Source organism: Anolis sagrei, chromosome 3, assembly GCF_037176765.1.
Source record: "Anolis sagrei isolate rAnoSag1 chromosome 3, rAnoSag1.mat, whole genome shotgun sequence".
Classification (NCBI taxonomy): Eukaryota; Metazoa; Chordata; class Lepidosauria; order Squamata; family Dactyloidae; genus Anolis; species Anolis sagrei.
This window is the reverse complement of record NC_090023.1, coordinates 220,775,421-220,800,271: the sequence shown is the minus strand read 5'-3', so window position 1 is coordinate 220,800,271 and position 24,851 is coordinate 220,775,421. Positions and strand designations below refer to the sequence as shown.

General features: G+C 41.1%; 1 protein-coding gene across 5 annotated transcripts; it reads right to left on the bottom strand.

Moving 5' to 3' along the window:
* Positions 1 to 280: 280 nt before the first annotated feature.
* SAP130 (Sin3A associated protein 130) lies at positions 281 to 23,582 on the bottom strand. 5 transcript variants are annotated; one of them, XM_060768152.2, is made up of 21 exons: positions 23,435 to 23,582; positions 19,886 to 20,003; positions 19,488 to 19,726; positions 19,090 to 19,248; positions 18,178 to 18,289; positions 17,013 to 17,137; positions 16,115 to 16,239; positions 14,966 to 15,116; positions 14,486 to 14,576; positions 13,711 to 13,815; positions 13,298 to 13,439; positions 11,601 to 11,719; positions 10,727 to 11,029; positions 9,039 to 9,213; positions 7,232 to 7,336; positions 5,697 to 6,049; positions 4,156 to 4,404; positions 3,494 to 3,619; positions 2,377 to 2,480; positions 1,380 to 1,493; positions 281 to 1,207 (listed from the first exon to the last, which is right to left on the bottom strand). In XM_060768152.2, the coding sequence occupies exons 2-21, from the start codon at positions 19,995 to 19,997 to the stop codon at positions 1,049 to 1,051; spliced, it is 3,168 nt and encodes a 1,055-aa protein (XP_060624135.2). In that variant the 5' UTR covers positions 19,998 to 20,003; positions 23,435 to 23,582; the 3' UTR covers positions 281 to 1,048. The 5 variants fall into 5 exon arrangements, with proteins under 5 accessions (XP_060624135.2, XP_060624136.2, XP_067321992.1 ...); XM_060768153.2 differs by having other exon boundaries at positions 19,488 to 19,723; XM_067465891.1 differs by having other exon boundaries at positions 4,156 to 4,401; positions 23,435 to 23,515.
* Positions 23,583 to 24,851: the final 1,269 nt, after the last annotated feature.

Below are 24,851 nucleotides of genomic sequence, written 5' to 3'. Positions count from 1 at the left end.
TAGTCACGTATCCACTGCCAAGACACTACACTTGAAAGGCCACTGTACATGGACAATGAGGGATCGCCTAAATAAGTAAAGAACTATACAGGATTGAGATCTGTTACTCCTGTGAAATGTTAAGGTAAATTGGCTCTTAACCTTGATTTAAGAAGCATGGCAATTGTGTCTTTAATTCGCCTGTCCTTTTCTTTACTATTCTGAAAGAAAGCATATCCTTTACATCCTGTCTTAACAGGACATCCTTTGTGATTTCTAGTTGCAAAAATTAGACCAGCTGTCCTTATACAAAATTCTCCAAATCCTTTATTTATATTTTCAGGATGTTATATAGCACAATTGTTTGCAACACAATGAATAGCATCACATCAGCTCCAGACGTACTGTGCTGTATGACTGTATTTTGAAAACAATATCCCAGAGCACTGACACACACACACTGCACAACACTACAAATCACTTTGAAATGTATTATTTTTAAAACTAATAGCTAGAGACTTCAGAACCACAGGATTCTAAATGTAGCAGGATTGCCAGTGCAACGCACTGGTTTATGATGGCCGTTCCAGCCACTGCAATGTCAAAAGGGAGGTACAGAGACGACTAGGTGGAAGTAGTGTTGTCTTCAAAACATTCTGAACACTTAGGACAGTTTCAAAACTGATGGTTCTTGAGGTCTGTTGCAGGAATCCATTGTACAAACCTGTGGAGTTATTTCTAAAACTGTAAAATGGAAGAAGGGGGACTGTCTATTATGTTTGCATCAATGGTTCCTATTAGTAGGCACTGGCACATCAAGAGGGCTAAAGAAAATGTGACTGTGAAGAGTTTAAACAGGGACGAGCCTGAGAAAAATCTTTTGTTCCTTTGAGAGGTCAATAACAATTCCTTAAGGTCACTGGGCTCCAAGTATCAATCCACTGTTCTTCTCTGAAACTCATCTTTTTTTAAACCACAATGAAGGTCTCTAAAATAAACCCCCCAAATAAAAGAGCTGTAACACTGTTCTGTACAATGTTTGTTTCCAGAGTCCTCATTAGCTCTGGCTCTAGACCTTTTCTTTTCTCTTCAATTTGGATACTTTCTTGACAGTTCCGTTCTTGTTGAGAAGTTTCAGAACACGTTCTTTATGATCCAAGACCTTTAGCATAGATTCCCGAGCCTCGCTTATCTGATCCATTACAAGCTTACATCTCTGCATGTTCCCCTGAAAAACATGGTGTTGACATTTAAAAGGTTGAACATGTCAGGTGCACACAAATCAATATCTTTCCCAATTCCCTTCTCTTTGTTAACATTAAAAAAAACATTTAATTTACTCTGCAGAGAGAGAGAAACTGCAATAGGCATTACGGAAGAAATGGACAACAAACCCCTACCTGTATCAGTTCGTTTATTCGATGCAAGTCATCATCTGTTGCTGCCTTTTTCTTGGGGATGATTCCTTCTTGTAGGGTTGTGAGTCGTTCAAACACATCATGTTCCAGGTTGGTCTACAGGATATTAGGATTTTGAAAGAACAGCCCACATTTTTACATATTCATATTTCAAGCTGCATAAATTACATCTCTCTTCATTTTAAACTGCCTTCAACTGATCAAGTACTACTATTTACTGCTGGAAGAACATAGTTTTTGGCTTGAGATCCGAGTATCTTTATTCCAACTGCCATACAATGCATCCTAAATATGCTTCAAAATAATAAAGGAATTGCCCCAACACTGGATGGGAAAACATGGGTCCTAGATATGCCTCCTACAGAGCAAAACAATATCTCCCCCCAACACACAACTAATCTGTATCTGCCGAATCTCCATCCTCTTATCACTTCCACCTGGATCCAAACCATGATCATTCTATAGGTTTTGTTCACAACCTGAGGACAGCCCCTGTACTCTTAAATATGCAATGTAACCTGATTATTCCACATTAATCCTCTGGGAACGTAAAGGCTTGGGGAGCTTGGTGCTAGAATTCAAAGCACCTACCTCACCCCCACCTGAAAGAGAAGCATCCAGGAATGTGGAGCAGTGCTGCCTCCTCAAGTCAGCGGCACCATCCCAGACACTTCTTCAGACCTGCGCACCAAGGGAGGGATTTGCCAGTTTCGAACATAAACCGCATCAGCTCATGCCTGGACCAAAGCCTCCATCTATAGTAAAGCTTCAAGTTCAAATGATTTGAATCTGCCTGACTGCGACAGTTTATTTGTACTGAGGGATTTAATCCCAACAATGTGCCCACCTAGTGGCAAATCTAATATATAGAAATACACACTCGCATTTATCTATTTTCAAAAGACTTGCTGGGTCAATGTTTGTGCCAGAGTAGTTTCTCCCCCATTTTTAATGAAATCAACAGTTTTTTTCCACTTACCAGCTGTAATAACTGTGCTGCGCAAAGATGGACTTTCCACCCCTGTGCGCGGCATGACACTCCTTTCTGATTAGCTATTTCTTGTAGCATAGCCTTCTTCTCTTCTAAAACAGAAGTCAAAGATGAGAAGAAAGTGACTCATGATGTAAGGGAGGTGTTAGCATGTATAGTACTTCAGTCACCTTTTCTTTAAAATAATGAGAACACACGGATCATCCAGTAATCTACACAGAGGTGCATTAGTTATTCATCCTCTGGGTATCTGAAGTTTGATTACAGATGTTGGTGAAATGTTGAAATAGGGATTATGTGTCAAATACGTTTTCAAAATTCCCTAAAAGCTACATTATATGATCTAAATCAGTGGTTCCCAACCCGGGGAAGGAAAGAGGCCAGTGCCGTTGCCCTCATTCTCTCACAGCTTCCCCGGCACCGTTGGAGGAGAGAGAGAGAGGAGAGGAAGAGAAGGAAGGAGACTAGCACCATTCTCACAGCTTCTTCTGCACCATTGGAGGACAGGGAGAGAGAGAAGGAGAGTCCCCCAAAGTAATTGTAATTATAATTATAAATATTAGCTCCCATTGCTACATCAGTTGTAATGGGAAAGCAGCACTTTGTAAGACCCTGTTTAGTCCCCCTATGTAATAACAACAACAACAACAACGCCATTAGGGACAGTTTCTTGGGTCTTGCACTCTGCTTTTTGTATTTTTCAACCTCAGCTCCTTCCCTTTCTATTTTTTTTTTACACAAGCGTAAACAAAATCCACGAATAATGACACAGCTCAACCTAAAGAAAATGTTTCTTGGTATCTTCATTTTTAGGCCTTTTTCTGGGGTTATTTAGGGTGCTGATTCAGAAAATTGCATTAGATAAGCCACACCAGCTCTGGATTTTTAAATATGGCTTTCTATGGGTGAGCAGATGGCAACTACTGTATGGCATATCTTCTGTATCAGAAATAATAGCTGATGTGGCCTATCCAATGCAATTTTCTGAATCAGCACTCCAAATAACCAAACCGAATCTAAAGTTGACCAAAAAAAATAAGCACTCGGGTATACCTTTTGTAAATCTTAGAAACACCATATAAATTATAATGACAGGAAGATGTACCTTTAACCCTGACATCACTGTACCGCTGGAAGTGATGATAGGCAGCTTTCCATGGGTTTCGATAGTGACGAAGTAGTGTTATGGGGGGCCGTGGACGTACAGGCACATACCTAACACCTTCTTCATCTAAGAAAGGGTTAAGAAATGGATACAAATCCTTTAAAATGCTTTAATTTGAGCTAAAAAAATGTAATCCTATGACAGGGCCACATAGGCCAACCACACCTAGAGGGGACCAGCTTGGGAAAGGCTGAACTAAAGAGCTGATCCATTCCAACATCATTGGTAAATCTTTTTTTTTTTTTTGCATTGATTTGCTGTAGAAGAAACTTGAGAAACTGCAAGTCGCTTCTGTTGTGAGAGAATTGGCCATTTGCAAGGACATTGCCCAGGGGACACATGGATGTTTTACCACCCTGTGGGAGGCTTCTCTCATGACCCCACATAAGAAGTTGGAGCTGACAGACCGGAGCTCACCCCACTCCCCAGATTTGAACCGCTGATCTTTCAGTCAGCAGTGTTGCCAGCACAAGGGTTTAACCCACTGCGCCACTGGGCTTATAATGACATGAACATTGATATGGCGAAGAAGGATTACCATCTTCTGAAGAAGATGGTGGCTAACCAGAGAATAAAGTGCTTCTCAGAAAAATAATAATCACCTATATATTCTTTGGGAGGCGACTTGCGTTTTTCTGCCTTTACCAGCAAACTTTTGGTAGTAGATTTCTCATCATCAGTGCTATTGGTCTCCATCATATCTCCTTCCTCAGTAGAGATGACATGCTGCTGTTTCCGGGGTTTTTTCCTTGGGGAGGCACCAGGTGGCAAGTCACTTGGGAGCACTGAAAGATTGTTGGCCAACAATGTAAGAGATGGAGACACAGTATTCGTAGTCAGAGGAGGAACTGCTGAAAAGCAAAAAGCAGGGCATGTTTAGGAAACAGACCACGGAGATGCTCTATATAGTTCCCCTTCCAATTGATAGATGCTGTATGGTTTCTCATTTGTGTTGATTGCTTATTTATACAATACTATACTATAGAAAATTTGGTTTCTGTAGGGCTTCTCTCTCTTTCCAGAGATTGACAATCTCCATGTCATATCATTCTTTAATATTTTTAAAAGTTTAACCTTAAACTAAGAACAAGTTGGGCTGTTTTATTATAGCAAACACACACAACCTACAGCAAATGTCCTTTGTAAAACAAATTGAGCGTTAAATTCAGAAGCACACAATTATTTGGAGCCAGTGCAACTGCTTTCTCCATTTTGCTCTTTTGACATGCTACTGTTGTTATTATGATTATTATTTTTATATATAACCTGTCAGAAAGATTAACAATTAAACTGGGTATTTTGATTACAAAAGAGTGAGTCAGGCACTGAAAGAATCAGTGGGCCAAAGCTATTGTCAGCCTGAGGAAAGTCAGTAGGCTGAAGCCTGTTAGAGTTAGTGGGCTAGTGTTGTTGAGAGTGTGAGTAAACCTCTGTATGAGAGAAGCCTCGTGTGAGAAAACTCCAGTGTGAAGGCTGCTGTGAGTAAAAAGCTACTGTGTGAAGCTCCATATAAGTTTGTTGTGAGAGGAGGTTCTGCGAGAGCGCACAACCATTTGGAGACAGTGCAACTGATTTCCTCATTTTGCACTTGTTGACACGCTACTGTTGTTGTTATTATGACTATTATCTTTACATATACCCTTCCTTTCTTGCTGTGGGGACCCAATGCAATCAACAACCAAATAATCTAATGACAATTTAAAACAAAGCAAATATAAAATTAAAAAAAAAATATTAGTGTGTGGCTAGAAAGTTAAAATACAATAAATGCTACATTTTAAATTCACCATCTCCCCAAATCGCACCCACAACCTCCCCAGCCTCCCCCTCCCCTGAAATGCCTGATAGTAAATAAAGGTCTTAGCTGCTTGCCACTCTGGTCTCTCTTGGGAAAAGAGTTCCAAAGTCTGGGAGCCGCCACCAAAAAGGCCCTCCCAGACATTCTAAACTATGCCCATGCTACTAGACTGGGACTATTCATTTTGAAATCAAATACAATAGCATTGTAGTTTTAAAGATACATGTAGAATTAGGTAAACATCATTTTCAAGTTATATGCTACTTTTCAGAAGATGCTCTGACTAATTTGCAAAAACAATTAAGGCACCTCCCCCTTTTGTGAACTAGTTAAGCAGAGAATTACCTGAGACTGGTCGCATGATGTCCATAGGCTCCACCTCCTCTTTGATCTTTATCTCTGGCACCACTGGGCCCAATACTGTAGAAAGGACACCTGTTGATGAAGGGGGAGGTGCAGCTACGATTGTGGCTGAAGTTGGCGGAGGAGCTGGAACTGTTCCTGGAATGGATGAAAGGGCTGTTGCAGGTTGGGAAGGTGGACTGGCTGCTGTGATGATGGTTGGAATGGCAGAAGGCGGCTGCTGAGAAGTAGGGACTGAGATAGGAGGTTGCTCGTTGCTCTGAATAGACACTGCTTCCACAGACACAGTTACTGGAGCGGCCATTGATACATGAATTTCGGGTTTAGGTTTGGCACTAGAGGCAAAACAAAAAGTCAGACAGATTTCTTATTTAAGATCTTGTAAGTAAAACCTTGTAGAAACACTGAAAGGATAATCTCAACAATCTGTTGAAAACATGCCTCTCCCATAAATTAATATAAATCTATAGCTTCTTTATGTTCCACAAGTGTTACTAAGTGCCCAGCTTGTTTATTTTAACTTCTGTTGTGCTGTGGGTTGTATGGTGTATTGTTTGTCAAATGCTTTGATACGGCCAAGGGGATAATCAATGAAACGTATTATCACAAGTGTTACTTTTTATTTTTAAGAAGTATGACAGAAAACAAAAGGTACAGCCTGTTCCAAAATCATCTAAACCAGTGTTCTCAACCTGTGGATCCCCAGACGTTTCGGCCTTCAACTTCCAGAAATCCTAACAGCTGGTAAACTGGCTGAGATTTCCGGGAGTTGTATGCCAAAATATCTGGGGACCCACAGGTTGAGAACCACTGCTCTAAACAGATGTCAACAGAATAATTTCTAATTAAATTTTTCTACATTGCCTTACAAGTTAAGATTTGGGTTTACTAAACCTTTCAGACTTTTAGAAATAGGTTCTATGGCACAACTCCATCCCAAAGATGCAAGCAGTTCTCTCTGAGTAAAGCCATGTAAACAAGGCTTTGAATCAGCATGAAACATTTTAGAGGAAAAAACTTCCAAAGGGCAAACCACCTCAAATCAGGTTAAAGAAGGTTAGGAATTTTCATAGGGCTGGATTTAGAACACATTGACTGACTGCTGTGGAAAGAAATGAGAATGGGCGAAGACATTCTAACATATTGCATGGTTGGCTACTACTTTTGTTGCAAGTTTAATATTTTCTGTTGTACATGGCTTTCTACTGCAATAAGTTTATTAGTGATTGTAGTAACTTATTTGGGAGACAGCAGTACTACTCAGAAGGGCAATGATGACCCAGAAAGTGTACAACATGTAATTGCTTGGCTAGGAGGGAATTAACAAGAACCAGCACAAAGTTGTACAACTTCACCGGTCAAGAATGCAATGTGCACATTTCAGTTAACATTTGTTTGCTCAGCACTGAACCTGTTGTGTATACTCTAACTGTCTTTTACTATTTTGCTGTGCATGAAAGCTAGCAGACCGCCAAAGCCTTGGATCTTTTTTGCATCACTGTGCTGTGAAGTCTTACCCAGCTGGCCTTGGTGATCCAGACGCACTCCGCATAGAGCTCTCTACTCGAGTGCCAGCAACCTCAGGTGGCTGAGGAGGAATGAGGTTTTTCCTAATAGCCAACCTGAAAAAAACCCACAGACCTAAATGCCAAATAGTTAACATTTCCACATGCAAACAGAATTGATCCTGGTTTCTTAAAAAGAAGGCTGGATCCAGATTTACTCCCATTAAATTTATTGATTTATTTATTGATTTTCCTTATTTATATCCAGTTTTCTCTACCCCAAAGGGGACTCAAGGCAGCTTTACATACAGGCAATTATTCAATGCCTTTTGACAACATAGTTAAAATACATTTAAGTTAAATTTAAAATTAAAGCATGTTAAAACATATAAAAACATTGCATTCACTATTAAAATCACGCCATCCACAATTGTACTCTGGGGCCGTTTCAATAATCATTGCCCATATTCCTTATGAAGGGCAGGAGGGAGGGAACTGCTCTAATATCACTGGGGAGGGAGTTCCACAGCCAAGGGGCCACCACAGAGAAGACCCTGTCTCTTGTTCCCACCAGACGCACCTGCGAAGGAGATGGGACCGAGAGCAGGGCCTCCCCAGAAGATCTTAATCTCAGAGGTGGTTCATAGGAGGAGATACATTCAGACAAATAAGCTGGGCCGGAACCTTTTAGGGCTTTATAGGCTAAAGCCAGCACTTTGAATTGTGCTTGGTAGCAGACTGGCAGCCAATGGAGCTGATGTAGCAGGGGGGTTGTATGCTCCCTGCATGCCGTTCCAGTGAGCAACCTGGCTGCTGTCCGTTGGACTATTTGAAGCTTCCGAACCGTTTTCAAAGGCAAGCCCATATAGAGTGCATTGCAGTAGTCTATTAGGGATGTGATGAGGGCACGGTGGCCAAGTCTGACTTCTCAAGGTATGGGCGCAACTGGCACACTCCCAAGCTGCGAGCCTGTGTCATCAGGGAAAGTGTAACCCCGTTCAACACAGACTGCAACCCTATACCCTGCTCGGCCTTGTGGCTGACCAGGAGTACTTCTGTCTCATCTGGATTCAATTTCAATTTGTTCGGCCTCATCCAGAAAGTTACAGCTGCTAAGCACCGGTTCAGGATCTGAACAGCCTCCTTAGCAGTTGGTGGAAAGTAGATGACATCAAACTCCAAAACTCCAGATGATCTCTCCCAGCGGCTTCATGTAGGTGTTAAACAACATGGGGGACAGTATCGAACCCTGCGGGACCCCACAGGACAATGGCTGCAGGGCCAAGCAGGTGTCCTCCAACAACACCTTGGGGAAAGATCCTCCAGGAAGGACCAGAGCCAATGCATAACAGTATCTCCAAGCCCCATTCCCATTAGGTGCCCCAGAAGGATACAGTGGTCTATGATATCGAAGGCTGCTGAGAAGTCAAGGAGAACCAACAGGGTAATCAAAGCAATGACTTATAAAAACCAAAGATTCTAATACTGAGAATCTTTGACTTATAAAAGCCAAAGATTATCAGTATAAGCAAACATATCAAACTCCATGTATTTGAACAACTCCACGTTTCCTGTTTTCCTAGATTATTTATAACTTTTAATTATCTAATGTTTATAACCTGGGTAAAGATTGAAACATTCCAGTTTCTAGATAAAAATTGAAGTTTTAAAAAAATGATTGAAGTGTTAAATTAACTTTTACAGCGTGGTTTCCTTGGTATTTCAATCACATCTAACACTGGTGATAAGCAGTATGAAGTTGCTCATTGCACAGTGGCACACAAGTCATAAGTATTATCCCAACTGGGTTTTTACTCACCCATCTGTAGTGGGCTTCTTCCGGAGAATGCTTGGGCGAGGGGATGAACCTTGGGCTGGTGTGCTAGAACCAGAACTCTGGCTATGGGTTTGCACTACTGTAGTTGAAGCCGGGGCAGCATTGAAAGTATTGCTAATTGGATTGGCCATTATAGTAGCTCCATCTGCCAAGACCACTAGTGAGAGGAACAAGTATACAAAGTTAGCATAGGGAAGGGAAAATAAACCAAACACGGTTTCCTTTCAAAATAAAATGTCTGGATATAGTTGTTGATTCTGTGCTTCCTCTACAACAGGCCTGTACAACTTACAATCCTCCAGGTGTTTGGGCCTCTAACTTCCAGAAGCCCTAGCTAGTTTGTCCAATTACCAGGAATTCTGAGCGCTGAAGTCCAAAACAATTGGAAGGCTGCAAGTTGTGCATAGAGTTGGAAGAGACCGAACAGGCCATTCAGTCCAGCCCACTTCTTTCTGCCATGCAGGAAAAGCACAATCAAAGCAACTCCAGCGTCTGTTTAAAAGCCTCCAAAGAAGGAGCCTCCACCATAGTTATGAGGCAAGAGCTCTGGAATTCCTTTGCCTTTGAGCCCAACTGGCTCCAACACCTTTGACACCAAGACAAAACCTGTGGCATAAATGATTTTATCTAAGTTATGCATTTCTACGGGCCCCCTGGTGGCACAGTGAGTTAAACTGATGAGCTGCTGAACTTGCTGACCAAAAGGTTGGCAGTTCGAATCAAGGGAGTGGGGGTGAGCTCCCATTGTTAGCCCCAGCTTTTGCCAACCTAGCATTTCGAAAACATGCAAATGTAAGGACCATTACCTTCTGCTGGAAGGTAATGGTCCTCCGTGTAGTCATGTTGGCCACATGACCTTGGAGGTGCCTACGGACAACACTGACTCTTCAGCTTAGAAATAGAGATGAGTACCAACCCCAAGAGTTGGGCACAACTAGATTGAATGTCAGGTGAAGCCTTTACCTTTAGCTATGCATTTCATATGGTTACATCAATTAAAACTGTTCTAACCAGTTTAAAGATGTCTTGTTTTTTTATACATACATACATACATGCATACATATAAAGACATTTCCAATTCTTTTTCCGACACACATAAGGTGCCTTACTTTTCGCCGGTAATCTATTTAATACAGTTTAATCTTTTACATTCTTACTATTTTATGTTTTAGATTGATTTTGATGGTAAGTAGCCCTAAGATCTTCAGATATTGCATGGGGCAGAAATATTTTAATGAAGAAACAAACAAACCTTGGTGACTGGGTGTTGTGTAAACACAGGGTGTTTCAAAAGGATGGATCCAATTTCAAAGTAATATATTCCACAATGTCAACATGTTACAATTACACAAAATGTTACAAAGTCTCATGAGTTATCAAATTATAAAATGTTACTAACCATTTTGAGCCAGAAACAAATCTGAAAAATAACTCTTCAAATAGAAACTATCTCATTAGGCTTATTGTTGTGGGATCACCATCTTTTGAATGACTGAGCCTAGGGGCTGCTTGTGTGCTGGGAGAAGCTTCTGTCGGTAATCATTTGAAACTCTGTGCTTCACCTTTCAAGTGGTAGAAATTTCTTTCACTGGTGGTTTCAGAGATATGGCGATGTCAAATGGAGTCCATTTTAAAGTACTCCCTGTACTTTAAATACAACAAAAGAATACCTGATGCCTTGTTTTCAGTCTGTGGCTGCTGAGTGCTCAATGGTGCCGTCTGAAGACCTTGCGTGCCAATTGGTGCAGCTGGGTGGAGCCCCTGGGTCCCAATTGGTGTTGACTGTATCCCTTGTGCACTGATGGGGGCAGGCTGTATCCCCTGAGCTCCGATCGGTGCAGACTGGATGCCCTGTATATGCCGGGCATGGGACGCATCCACTGTCATGAGCTGCATGGGATTCAGATGGACAGTGGAGGCTACTCCCACTCCAGTCTGAGCTGCTATCGCTGAATTGGGAGCCTGAGCTGAAACTAGAGCAAAATGCTCAATTAGTTCAACACAAAGCAAAGTGATTTGTTATGCTCTGCTACAAAACAATATTGAATTCAGTATTTAAAACTCGATGGTTTATTTGCCCATCTGAAAATGCTAAGGTTTTAAATAAGATTCACAAGGTGGTGCATAACAAATGTGGTTCTGAATTTGTAAAACTGTATTATAAGAACCTTTGTGAGCGTTACTGCAATTATGCTGCTCAACAGAGAGAATACGTTTTGAGACACCCAACTCAAAGAAAATTTTGCTAAGTCAAAGATGGAGTTCAGTTATTATAGCTTCTTCAATTAGTTGAAATGGGATGATACTGAACTTTGGGATATACATTCTCGCAATTACAAATTAAGACATTTCCTTCTCAAAGATTTTGCATCACTGATATCTCCAGTGTGGTAGTGATGTCACTGCGGTATTGGCCATCACTTCCTGCTCGTAATTTTCTACAGTAGAATAGAACCATGTTTTCTATTTTTTTTAAAAAAAAAAATCAGCTGTTCAATGCTTCTCTAAAGCAGTCCATAAATCAGTAAACTTAAGAATTCTTACCAGGATATTGGCGGATAGTAGACACAGAGCTGGTAATAGGTGTGTAAGTGTGGGCAGCCAAGGGGTAGGAAGGCGGATATGTCGGTAAGAAGTACTGGAATTGAACAGGCACTGACTGTCTATAAGGGTGAAAATAAGTGTTAGAAACAGTGTTAGAGTTATAACCACTTAAAGCACTATAGCAATGATGATTTAACTTTCCTGTACGTCAAACTGCTTTTTTGGTTTCCTTGTTCACCAAAGAAAAAATCTGGTGAAAAGCCTCTTAATTCACATCCAACACCTTATACAACCCATCACAACAATATAGAATAATGGAATCAAATGAGTAAGTAGATGAGATGAGAAAATGTAATGATTTGTATATATTCTATGTTGCTATATAGATGAATAGAATAGATAGTGATCATCAGAAATACTGGCTTATGGAGTAAGAGCAGTGTGCTGGTGCACATTACTGATTTTTTCCTGCTAGCAGTGTAAGCAACTAAAAAAATGTTTTGTTGTTCCCTCCAAACACAAGGGTTTTTCCTGGTCTATGTCATAATGCTTCTTTTCCAGCAGACCAAAGAAAATCCATGGGAGGTCCTTTGTTTGTTTCTCAGGATTCTTGGGAAACAAAGTGGGAAAATTGAAACAGTTCTCTGTTTTCTTCAAACACTTCTGCTGAAAGTTAGAGTGACAGATTAAAGTACATAAGCATGTTACCAATGAACTAGGATTTCTATGGTATTAGGAAAGCATTAAAAATAATTCAAAATAATACAGCAATATTGATAATGGACACTGAATGGAAACCTCCTCACTGACAAACTTCTCAGTAAGTTTGGGCATGTGTAAGTACTTTATACTTATCTACAGCATAATAATACATCCCCTTTCCCTTATTTCTGTGATTCCCCCACAACTGATTTTTGAATACAAAAGGAGTTGACACAATCCATGCTGCCATAATTTTCTGGAACTAAACTGCAGAATTCAAGGTACACTCTGTTCATAACAGGGATTGTCAATGTGCCCTGGCTACTCTGGCAGTTCCAAAATCTACAAAGGTTTCCTAATGCATATATGCAAATGTTTATGTGTTTTAACCTTTGCTCAGGTATTTAAATATGTGCATGTTTTAATATACTGCACACTTTCATGGTTGCATTTTAATATTTGAATATATGATTTCATAGATGTATTTAACTATGTTGTACCCTGCCTCAAGCTGAAATGAGACAAAATAATAATTTAAATATATTATAATAACTTTTGTTGTTATTATATTGAGCCCCCAGTGGTGTAGCGGGTTAAACAGCTAAGCTGCCGAACTTGCTGACCAAAAGGTTGGCAGTTTGAATCCATGGAGCAGGGTGAGTTCCCGTTGTTATCCCCAGCTTCTGACAACCTTGCCGTTTAAAAACATGCAACTGTGAGAAGATCAATAGGTATCACTCAGGTGGGAAGGCCACATGACTTTGGAGGTGCCTATGGACAATGTTGGCTCTTTCGCTTAGAAATGGAGGTGAGCAGCACGACCTCAGAGTCGGACACGACTAGACTTAATTCAAGGGGGAACCTTTACCTTTACTATTATACCAAAATCAAGTGGGAGATCAAATGATTTAATTTAATGAATGCAACTATCTTTACATACAATACACAGAGCACACAGCCAAGCTTGTCTGATATAAGTAAATTTATTCAATTACCTGTTGTCATTTCTAGCTTCCATTGCAACTGGATTTGGAGATGCCCGGTGCCCAGATATAGGAATGAGATTACTTCTCTCTGCAGTGTAGTCAGACTGGATGCGAGGAGAAGTGTGAGTGATTTGCTGGGGGACCACTTTTGCTGCATAATTGGAAAAGACACTCCAGTTATTGAAATGCAGACTAAGCAAATGATACTAATCACCAAAAGAAATCTGGCATGTCAAATTCCTCTGTGTTGTTTTCACTAAACTACAGGAATTTGGATTTGAAGACTTAAATGTTTTTGAATAGGATGAAAATGTAATAAATGTATCTAAACCCATGCTATTCCCCAATTTCCTGAAAAATAAAAGGATATATTAAATGTTACAAAAAAATGAAAGCATAACCCAGAACTAGTGCTTCCTCACCAACAGGGATGTTTGAGGTGGTCACAGCAGTTGCATGGGATGAGTGTGAGGGCATCGTAACAGTGACGATCGTACTTGTAGGCGCTTGAGTATGAGATACAGAACCTGAAATAAAGAAAGATGTATGTGTGGCTTAATCTTCAATATCTGTTGCTTTCAGGTCAATAAAACGTAGACCACAAAACAGGTAAACATCAAGTCTCTCCCAAAATAAATCTTCCTCCAGTCCCAGAAACATAGTAGTCCCTGAAAAAGCTCAAACTTCCCCTTCTCTTACGTGGTAACTAAGGTATTTTAAGTTTTCTATGTCAGACTACACTCTGAAATATTGTACAGGGTTAGTCAAAATGCATAGGCCAATCTGCCATTCAATTGAATGGCAGATTGGCCTATGCATTTTGACTAACCCTGTATAATTACTTATATTTATTTATTTACTGTGTTTATATACTGCATTTCTAACCCTGGGAGGCCTCAAGGTGGTTTACAATATACTAATGGCAAAAATTCAGTGCCAATGTACAGTACACAAAGAAATCATAATAACTAATTACTACATAGAACTATGAACTTAAAATCAATTAAAACCATTAAACGTAAGACATACATAAAATTTAAATATTCAGACAAAGCATAAAATAAGTGAAATCATCCGAGTAAAAACACAGTCAACAACTGAGAGACAAAGGGCTATTTAGTTTAACAAGATATATTATCCCTTAAAAAGGTTCCTAATTTTTACACAAGGATACTATACAAAGTGCTAAATACTCACCAGCTGTAGTCGATGAAGGAATGCTATTAGTTGCTAAAATAGGTGCTACTGTTGCTGCTGCCACAGGAGTGCCAGTACTAAAAATGGTTTTCTGTAGAAAAAAGTTGTATATCAATAATAATAATAGCAATAATAACACATTTTATTTGCTACTTGTTTCTCCTCATACTGCGAGGAGAGGCACAACAGTTAAAAGGCAAAGCATAAAATACATACATTAAAACACACATTCACAAGATACATGTATTAACATACATAGTGCAATGATTAAAATCCAATACTGTATAAACAGATATATTAAAAAACAAATACAATATACATTTAAAATTCACTGTTAAAAAAAGGTTGCTTGTATGCTTCCTGCCGGTTTGACTCAATATCTTGCAGAAATGTGCCTAATCACTCAAATATGAAGACTGTAAAAGCACATGATAACAAGAGTCAAAAACATCATGGAAAAACCTCTTTGTAAGGATTCACCTGGGCCATGGTGTGCAGCTGCTGCTTTTGTGCTCCTATGGCTGGGTGAGAAGGCAAGGTGATTCTGGTGGCTGTATCCCGTGGCTGTGCAGGACGTTGAATACTGATAGGTGCAGAAGGCGGGTGCTGCTGGATTGACAAAGCTGGCCGGCTGGGAAGAGAGCCAGAGATTATTTTTCTAAGTACGTAAGTGTCAGTGACTGCTAGCAAAAACAGCTCTATGTACTGCAGTGTGGTCTCATTGATGTGTGTTATGTGAATGTATCAAGAGTAATGCAGAATTTCTCAGGTCCATTTGACATACATGACTATGACCACAACATTGAAAGGTACTTTAATCATCTGTATAGAAAGCAGCTAGACAATAAAATAATAATAAAATAAAACTTTATTTATACGCCGCCCTCTCTCCCCAGAGGGACTCAGGGCAGTTAAGACAAAGAGAGTTTGAGTGAGTTGTTGTGAATTTTCCAGGCTGTATGGCCATGTTCCAGAAGCATTCTCTCCTGACCTTTCACCCACATCTATGGCAGGCCTCCTCAGAGGTTGTGAGGTTTGCTGGATACTAGGTAAGTGGGGTTTATATATCTGTGGAATGACCATGGTGGGAGAAAGAACTCTTGTCTGTTTGAGGCAAGTGTGAATGATGCAATTGGCCACCTTGATAAGCATTTTAATAGCCTCAAGGCTTGGCTGGAGTATTAAAAAACTCTAAAATCAGGACAGTAAATAAAGAAGAACATTCAGAAAATGGGAATTCCAGACAAGAAACAATCAGGGTTAGCTAATCACCTCCCAACAAAGAATTCCCCCAGGCATGAAGCAGCCAAGCCTTGAAGCTGCAAGGCTATTCAATGCTAATCAAGATGATCAATTGCAACAGTCACAGTTGCCTCAAACAGACAAGAGTTGTTTCTCCCACCCTGGACATTCCACAGATATATAAACCCTACCTGCCTTGTTTCCAACAAACCTCACATCCTCTGAAGATGCTTACCATAGATGTGGGCGAAACGTCAGGAGGGAATGTTCTGCAACATGGCCACACAGCCTTGAAAACTCACAGCAACCCAGTGATTCTGGCCATGAAAGCCTTTGACAACTCAAAGAACATTTGTGTTACTCAGTGCCACATATAGTGGCTTTTACCTGAGAGTAGACTCTGTAGCATGTGTTGTTGTAGTAGTAATAACAGGTGACTGAGCCCTTGTTGCCGAGACGGTTGCTACCACTGCAGGAGGGATATTACTCGATGTTGTCACAGCAGGCCGAGACTGTATAGGCAAGGAATACACAGCAACATCATTTAAACTGAGGCTTTAAACCGATTCTGCTTTTTGAGGGGAAAAACCCTGTTTAAATTATAACGATAACTGGAATGGATACACTTTTAAAATTGGACTCCACTGAGTGAAAGATAATTATGATCACCAGGGGTAATTTCTTCCTCTGGGAGATTTTCCACTGCATATAGGACGGATATATACATAGTAGGATTTTATTTATGTATAAAAATAAAAATGTAATGTTCATTTGTGGGATTAACATAACTCAAAAACCACTGGGCAAATTGACACCAAATTTGGACAAAATACACCAGGCCAACAAGTGACCATCACTCATAAAAACACTGAAAAGCACAGAGGAAGAGACTTAAAAAGCCAAAAAATAAAAAATACATTACAACGTATGCACATAACCACATAAATACACATATACACACACAAAACAGATATACACAGACTGGGCCACAGCAACGCGTTGCAGGGGACAGCTAATATGAAAATAAATCAGAAAGCCATCAATCATGGGCAGCCTTAAGGGTTTTAAATAAAATGAGAAGCTTTTGATAAGAACAGCTCATTTGTGGTTTGCTGTTAAGTTTATTGCAGTAGAATTTGAGCTGTAAGAATTAGGCACCAAATTTTCCTGGTTATTTAGCGATGTCGTAACAAACAGACACTTTTTAGTGGATTCCCATTGAAAAGGCTACAATAATGCTAACACCGCAACAACTCATCTTCAACATAAGATGAATGTCACCTGCCTGGATTGGTTGATGAATGATGTGCTGGACTGCTGGTTGTGCGGTTGCAGCATTTGGCAACTGTGAAGCTGGTCTCAAGACTGTTGTTACTTTAGAACTGGACATCACAGCAGCTGCTGCTGCACCTGTGAAAGAAATAAAAATAAAAAACCCACTACTTTATTTTCACCCCTAAACAGCCATAATCCTACTCCTCTAGTGATAGTTTACCCTTAATCCTTACCACCCAAAAAAAACCCAAAAAACAACTTTCTGGTTTCAAATTTTGGTTTGCACAGCGAACTGCTAGGCCTGGGCAAACTTCAGCCCTCTGGGTGTTTTGGACTACTCCTCCCACAATTCCTAACAGCAAGTTTGCCCGTGGCTGTGCTAGAGGGTGAGCAGTTGATGAACCATACAGCATCTGGCAGTGTAAAAGGGAGCTGAAGCTGGATCTACATATCTAATATCAAAAGTAGTATTTTCAGACTGCTGAAGACCATCACATGCCCCAGCTGAATTTTTCACCTTATATTTACAGGTAACCTGAAAAATAAAAACAACCAGGACACACACATGCCACCCCCAATAAGGCCCCTTTCACACAGTCCTACATCCCAGGATCTGATCCCAGATTATCTTCTTATCCCAGATTATCTGACAGTGAGATGCATATAATACAGTTCAAAGCAGATAATCTGGGATCGGAATCTGGGATATAGGGCAATGTAGATCCAGCCTTAGGCTAGAGGCTGTTTGTGTACTGGAGAGACATCTAATGGTAATCATTTTAGAAAGTCAAGGTGTAAGAGTTTCAATCATGGACCACATCAAGACTTAACTTTCAATCAGGTGGTTTGATAACAATACAATGTATAGAAATTTGTATAATGTATAACCCTCGGTGGCACAATGGGTTAAACTCTTGTGTTGGCAGGACTGCTGACCGAAAAGTCGGCAGTTCAAATCCTGGGAGTGGGGTGAGCTCCCGTCTATCAGCTCTAGCTTCTCTTGCGGGGACATAACACAGCTATACAACAGAAGGTGTAACTTAATGCTCCAGTATAGTCTTTCCTAGATAATTCAAAGAATAAAGTAAAACCTCTATTTATCAAAGCCCCAAATTTGTTCTGAAAAGATTAGCACATAATCATTATTCTCAAAAGTTTTTCAAAGCAGACAGTACCTCGAGGCAAATGGGAAGCACCAATGTGCAATGGTGGCCCAGGAGCACTACTCCGAATTATTGACATCTGAACATTGGTTGTCATGATATGGTGCACATTGCTGGGATGTCCCTGTGTGGAAGAAAAACTACATGAGAACTTTTCATATGTAACCACAAACAACACCTTAATTTTGCATTTTAGAAGATACAAATTAAATTTGGGGCAGAGTTAAGTAGAATGGTTTTTAGCCATTTCCCTTTTCTTTTCATGGCATAAAAATAGCTTAGCAAATAAACATCATACCGTATATACTTGAGTATAAGCCAACCTGAATATCACCCAAAGCACCGAATTTTACCACAAACAACTGCGAAAATGTATTGACTCAAGTATAAACCGAGGTGGGAAATGGTAAATTTTAGAATAAAATAGATACTAATAAAATTAGATTGATTGAGGCATCAGTAGGTTTAATGTTTTTGAATATTTACATATTTACTGTCCAACTCTGATTAAACCATTATTCTAACCTTCTTCAATGTAAATGTGCTTACGTATCCTCCTAATAACCATAGAGTAAAATAATAAATGTAATAATAAGAATAAGAATAGAGTAAATAATAAATGTAACAATAATAAAGTAAAATAATAAATGTAATAATAATAAAAAAGTAAAATAACAAATGTAATAATAATAGAGTAAAATAATAAATGTAATAATGAATAGTTTAAAATAATGTAAATGTAATAATAATAATGAATAGAATAAAATAGTAAATGTAATACAAATCACAACAATAACAGAGTAAAATAATAAATAACTTTGACTCAAGTATAAGCCGAGGGGGGCTTTTTTAGCCTAAAAAGGGGCTGAAAAACCTGGCTTATACTTAAGTGTATATGGTGCTTAAACTGTACAGAATGCTCACCTGTTGTCCACTGATAGTTGCTACAGGAATAGCCGAAGCCTGGGGGATGCTGCTCTCCATTGTCACAGTCACCTGCCCAGGGACTTTGGTGGGACCAGAAAGAGTGGAGGGTGGAGCTGGTGCAATAGGACGGCTGGGGATTGTAGGCTTCAGGGGAGGCTGGAAAGAACATGAAGATATAACAACTTGCTCATTGCATTTTGTAGCAAAAGAAGAAAGAGGACTATTACAAGAACACACCAGTTTTCTTCTTTTGGATGGAGCATACATTCTGTATAAATACTCAGTAAATCTACATAATTAGACTGTATATATAAATAAAGTTGTAAATAAAAAGAACTTCACTGTTGGCAGTTCCCTGAAACAGCATCTCCAATATGAACACGACCCCTCATTACCTTCATAAGTCCTTCAGGAAAAGAAAGTGGCACTGCTGGAGTCAAATGAGCTGGAGGAGCTGCCACTGTGACAGGAACCCCGGGCTGCACTGGATGGTGTGGGGTCAGCATTTGCACCTGTGGATATGGCCGCACGACTACCGTTTCCTGCTTCTCTTCACGAGACTGGAGGGAGCCACCTGGGACCACGTGATCTCTTGGAGTAACTTCCAATTCTCTGTTAGGTTCATCATTTACTACTGAAAAGAGACAAAGATATAATGTTTTGGCAAGGAAATGCCTTGATTATGTTTGATTAAGATAGACCAGTATGATATTTGATTTCAATGGGACTTATGCCCATATAACTATATTTAATAGTGCAGATTTCACAGAGAAAAACCCAGTAGCTGCCTTACCTGCTGCAGTTGGGTTTATCAATCCAGTAGATCCACCTGCGGAGATCGGAGGAGGAGCTGGTCCTAGATTTGTTGGAGGGGCTCCGGAACGAGGAAACTGCTGAGAACTCATTTCCACCTATGAACCAGACAAGTGAGTGATAAACATGTAACCATAATCTCTGTTTGTAAGGAATACCAGTCAACTGAACCTGACTTTTCTGTCCCTGCCTTATGGAATTCCTTGCCTCTCTATTTGAGAGCCATGCGTGACTCACAGAATTATAGGATGTTAAGGGTGCTTACATTTCGTTTGGCAGCAAAAGTATGATAGCTGGGACCCAACGCTACACTAGTTGCGTAACGCGGCTGTGAATTAAGAAAGGGAAGAGGTGCGCGAGACAGCGAAGCGAGTGAGAGACGCAATTGTGGCAGGAAACCACTGAAGTAATTTAACTCAGGTGGGACAGGATAAGAATGGAGTAATGTAACATTTCCATACAATATCCGTATAGCCTTAAGCACTATGCCTGGCTATTTGTTGTCCCCGCCTTTCTGGTGAACTATCTTGCCAGGACTCTGTCTCACTTGCTGCGCTGTCTCACGTACGCCTTTTCCTCATTAATTCAGACCCATGTTATGCAACCAGCGTAGGGTCCCAGCTATCATACTTTTGCCGTTTTGGCTATGTTGTGTAACATCTGACAGTGGGCAGACATGTATACTATGTTCCTAAATCAGAATATTTTATTAGGCTCCATCACAGCTAAATATACAACATATTTTTCAATATTACTAATTTATTTATTTAGTGTTTATATTCCGCCCTTCTCATTCCAAAGGGGACTAAGAGTGGATCGTAGAACACATATATGGCAAACATTCAATGCAGTTATACACTGACAAGACAGACAACTGTACATAGAATACAGTTTTGGCCTTCAACTCCCAGAAATCCTAACAGTTGGTAAACTGGATGGGATTTCTGGGAGCTGTAGGCCAAAACACATGGGGACCTACAGGCTGGGAACCACTAACATAGATAGAGGTATATATCTTCTGCATCTGTGCTTGGTTCTGCCACCAGGGTGGGGGTGCTGTTGCTCCACTTTTCCCTGTGGAAGAGCTTTTTTGCCCATCTCTAGCATCTCTATGCCTCGAAATTATTTCTGATCCTAAGATGAACTTATCATGAACCTTCCTTAGCAAGATTTGTTCTGTGAAAGTTTGTCTTTGCCCTCTTATGAGATTCAGAGTGTGTGACTTGCACACCCCAAGTGGGTTTCCATGTCTGAGTTACATTTGAGTATCCAGAGTCACAGTCCAATGCTCAAACCACTACACCATGTTGGCTTTCATGAGTAGCTATTACTTGATGTGTTGCCAAAGAATTTCATGGCCGGAATCACTGGGTTGCTGTGAGTTTTCCAGGCTGTATGGCCATGTTCCATACATTTAGAATATTATAATGTAATACAGTATAATACTACTACTAATAATATGATATTATAATTATATATTTTATATTACATGTAATATTACTAATAATATTACAATATAATTGTATAGTACAATATCGTGATGTATAGTGCTGATATTGTACTGTGCTAATGGTATAATGTATTGTATGTACGTATCTATCTTGTAAGCCGCTCTGAGTCCCCTTCGGGGTGAGAAGGGCAGAATATAAATGTCGCAAATAAATAAATAAATGTTCCAGAAGCATTCTGTCCTGACGTTTCATGTACATCAATGGCAGGCATCCTCAAAGGTTGTAAGGTCTGCTGGAAACTAGGGAAGTGGGGTTTATATATCTGTGGGATGTCCAGGGTGGGAGAAAGAACTCTTGTCTGTTTGAGGCAAGAGCAAATGTAGCTATTGGCCACTTTGATTAGCATTGAATGGCCTTCAAAGCTTGCCTGGTTGCTGCCTGGGGGAATGCTTTGTCTGGAGGTGTTAACTGGCTCCAATTTATTCTTGTCTGGAATTCTCCTGTTTTCTGAGTGTTGTTCTTTATTTACTGCCCTTAGAGTTTTTTTAATACTGGTAAATCAGATTTCCTTCATTTTCATGGTTTCCTCCTTTCTGTTGCAACTGTCCACATGCTTGTGGATTTCAATGGCTTTCAATGACATTCTGGAACATGGCCAGACAGCCCAGAAAACTCACAGCAACTCAGCGATTATTCGATTTATCTCCCCCCAAAAATACTTAAGGCAGTTAAGAAACGACAGGCGCTGCAACTGATCAGTCTCAATGGCCACATAGTCATCATTCCTATGCAAAGGAATTAATGAAATTTGGCAGCACTTTAACTGTTATGACTCAATGCTGTGGAATCCTGGGAGTTGTAGTTTGTGGCATTCTGGGAGTTGTAGTTTGGTGAGAAACGGACACTCTTTGGCAGAGAGCAAAGGAATTAATAAATTTTGGCACCACTTTAAGAGCTAAGGCTCAATGCTGTGGAATCCTGGGAGTTGTAGTTCGTGGCATTCTGGGAGTTGTAGTTTGTGGAATCCTGGGAGTTGTAGTTTGGTGAGAAACGGACATTCTTTGGCAGAGTTGGCTAAAGACCCTGCAAAACTACAACTCCCGTGATTATGTAGCATTGAACCGTGGCAATTAAGGTGGTATCAAACTGCAATAATTCTACAATAGAGATGCACCGAAGGGCTCTTTCCACCCCCCATTCTCCATTCCAACGCAGACGGAACTCCCAACGATCGTGGGGAGCCTCTACACTGAATAATTAATGCGGTTTGACCCCGCTTGAGCTGCCACGGCTCGGTGCAGAGAAGGCTAAAGACCCCCATCATTCCGAGGCACTAAATCAGGGCAGCTCAAGTGTTGGCGAACTGCATTAACTGGACAGTGCAGACGCCCCTCTTGCTGATCCCGCTAATCCCACCTTCGTTGCCCAGGATCAGCTGCTGTCCTCACATTTCGGCCCCGTCTAACTTTCTTCTCTGGCGGCAGCTGCGATCAGGAGGCTTTGGGTGCCAAATCCGGCCGCAAGAGCGAAGGCATCGAGCAGGGGCGTCTCCGGAGCTCTGGATCTCGGCGCAAGCCCCGCCCATTCGAGCCTATGCTAGCCCAGCCCCCACTCCCGCGGCGACCAATGGGAAGCAAGCCTCTCCTCCCGCCTAGCCAATCCAGCGCAGGGGCGAACACAGCCTACCAAGCAACAGGCCCCGCCCACGGGCTAATGTGTAAACCCCGCCCCTCCTCCAATGGCAAGTCGACTTCTCTCTACATCTGGCCAATCCAACACAGAATGGAGAAGGCCCTCCCAGCCAATGAGGAAGCCTGTAAACAGCCAATGAGGAGGCGGGCGATGGCTCGTTGTCCCGCCTCCCTTCTCCTCCCTGATCACTATGTGAAACAGACGCGCAAGGCCGGGGACCCGGATGTTGGGCGAGGATAAAAAAGCGACCGCGAACGCACTCTGAAGCAATCGAGGCCTCGAAGAGGAGGTGCGCGCCACTCCGGCTTGTCTTCTCCAGCGCTGGCTGGCGGGCGCCTCTCTACGGAGCCCTGCCTCCGAAGCGCGTCCCTCCCCCGGCCAGTTACCTGCAGCCGGAGTTGCGGCGGAATCTCCCTCACGAAAGCCCCCAGCGCCGCTTTCGGGGCTGACACCGCGCGGGGGCTCAGTCCGGGAGTGTTGCTTCCGCTGCCGCAGCGACGCACCCCTCCCCGCTTCTCGCTGATTGGCTCCCGGCTAGTTCCGCCCACTGTGGCGGGAGGCGGCGATTGGTCAGAACGCTGGTCGCGAAGGGGCTCCTGGGAGTTGGAGTTCGAGATCTGAGCCTGGATTAGGGTGATGTCGCGAGACGCTAGTTGGAGCAGAAAGAGTGCTATTGGTCCCTCGGAAGGGGGCGGGACGCTTGTGTGTTCTCTCCGCCTACCGAGGCCCTGATTGGTTGGCTTCTTTGTGAATGGCTTTGGAGGGAGAAGCAGTTTCTCTGCTTCATATAGAGATGGCGGGAAAACAGACTGGGAGCAGTAAGAGAGCATTGATTTATTTCCAGCATTTCTACCCCATCCTTCTCAACCCGCGAAGGAGGACTCAGGGCGGCTTACATTTTTTTTTAAATTTTATTATTACTATTGTATAATACATAGAAACATTCCATCTTTGAAAATAACATTCAAAATACCAGTTTTTTCCCCAATCCCGCCACCAGCACACCCCCCCCCCCCCCGGGAACAAATAGATACTTTAACTGTGTTTATTACAATTGTTCAATCATGAGAATAGTTTTGTTCAACACCGTATATTTATCTTTCCCCTTTATTCTATATATGAGACCCTTCCATTTTGCTTTCCATGTCTTTTTGCTTTGACCCGTCATATAGTAACTTTTCCTTTCGCTAATATAATCTTGAAGAAGGTAATCTGCTAAATATTTGTACCAGGTTTTTGTATCCCATTTCTTGTGGTCTTTCCAGCCCAGGGCCACTGAGGCTTTAATTCCCTCTATCATATGTTTTATTATTTCCTCACTTTCCTTATATTCCTCTTTATTTTCGAATTTCTGAGTGAAAAATTGGGCCTTATTCCATTCTATCTTGATCCCTAATAGCTCCTCCATTTCTTTCCTGATTATTTCTTGGAACTTTTGGATTTTTTCACATTCCCACCACATGTGGGCATATGTTCCTATTTTACCACAGTTGTGCCAACATAATTTTGGGCACGTTTTTGTGATATGCGCCAGTTGCACAGGAGTTCTGTACCATTTTGTCAATATTTTTCGTTGCATTTCTTTAATCTTTAGGTGTTTTATTTTATTGATTGAATTAATCCAATTGTCTATTTCTCTCTCACTGCAACTTAATTCCTCCTTCCAGACTTCTATTAGGGTAGATTTTGTGTTGTATTGTATTTCGGTGATTGTGTTATATATAAATCCCATGATTCCTTTCTCCCTCTCTACTTTCCATTTTATTATTTTGTCGAGATTTGTTTCTGAGGTTTCCTTATTCT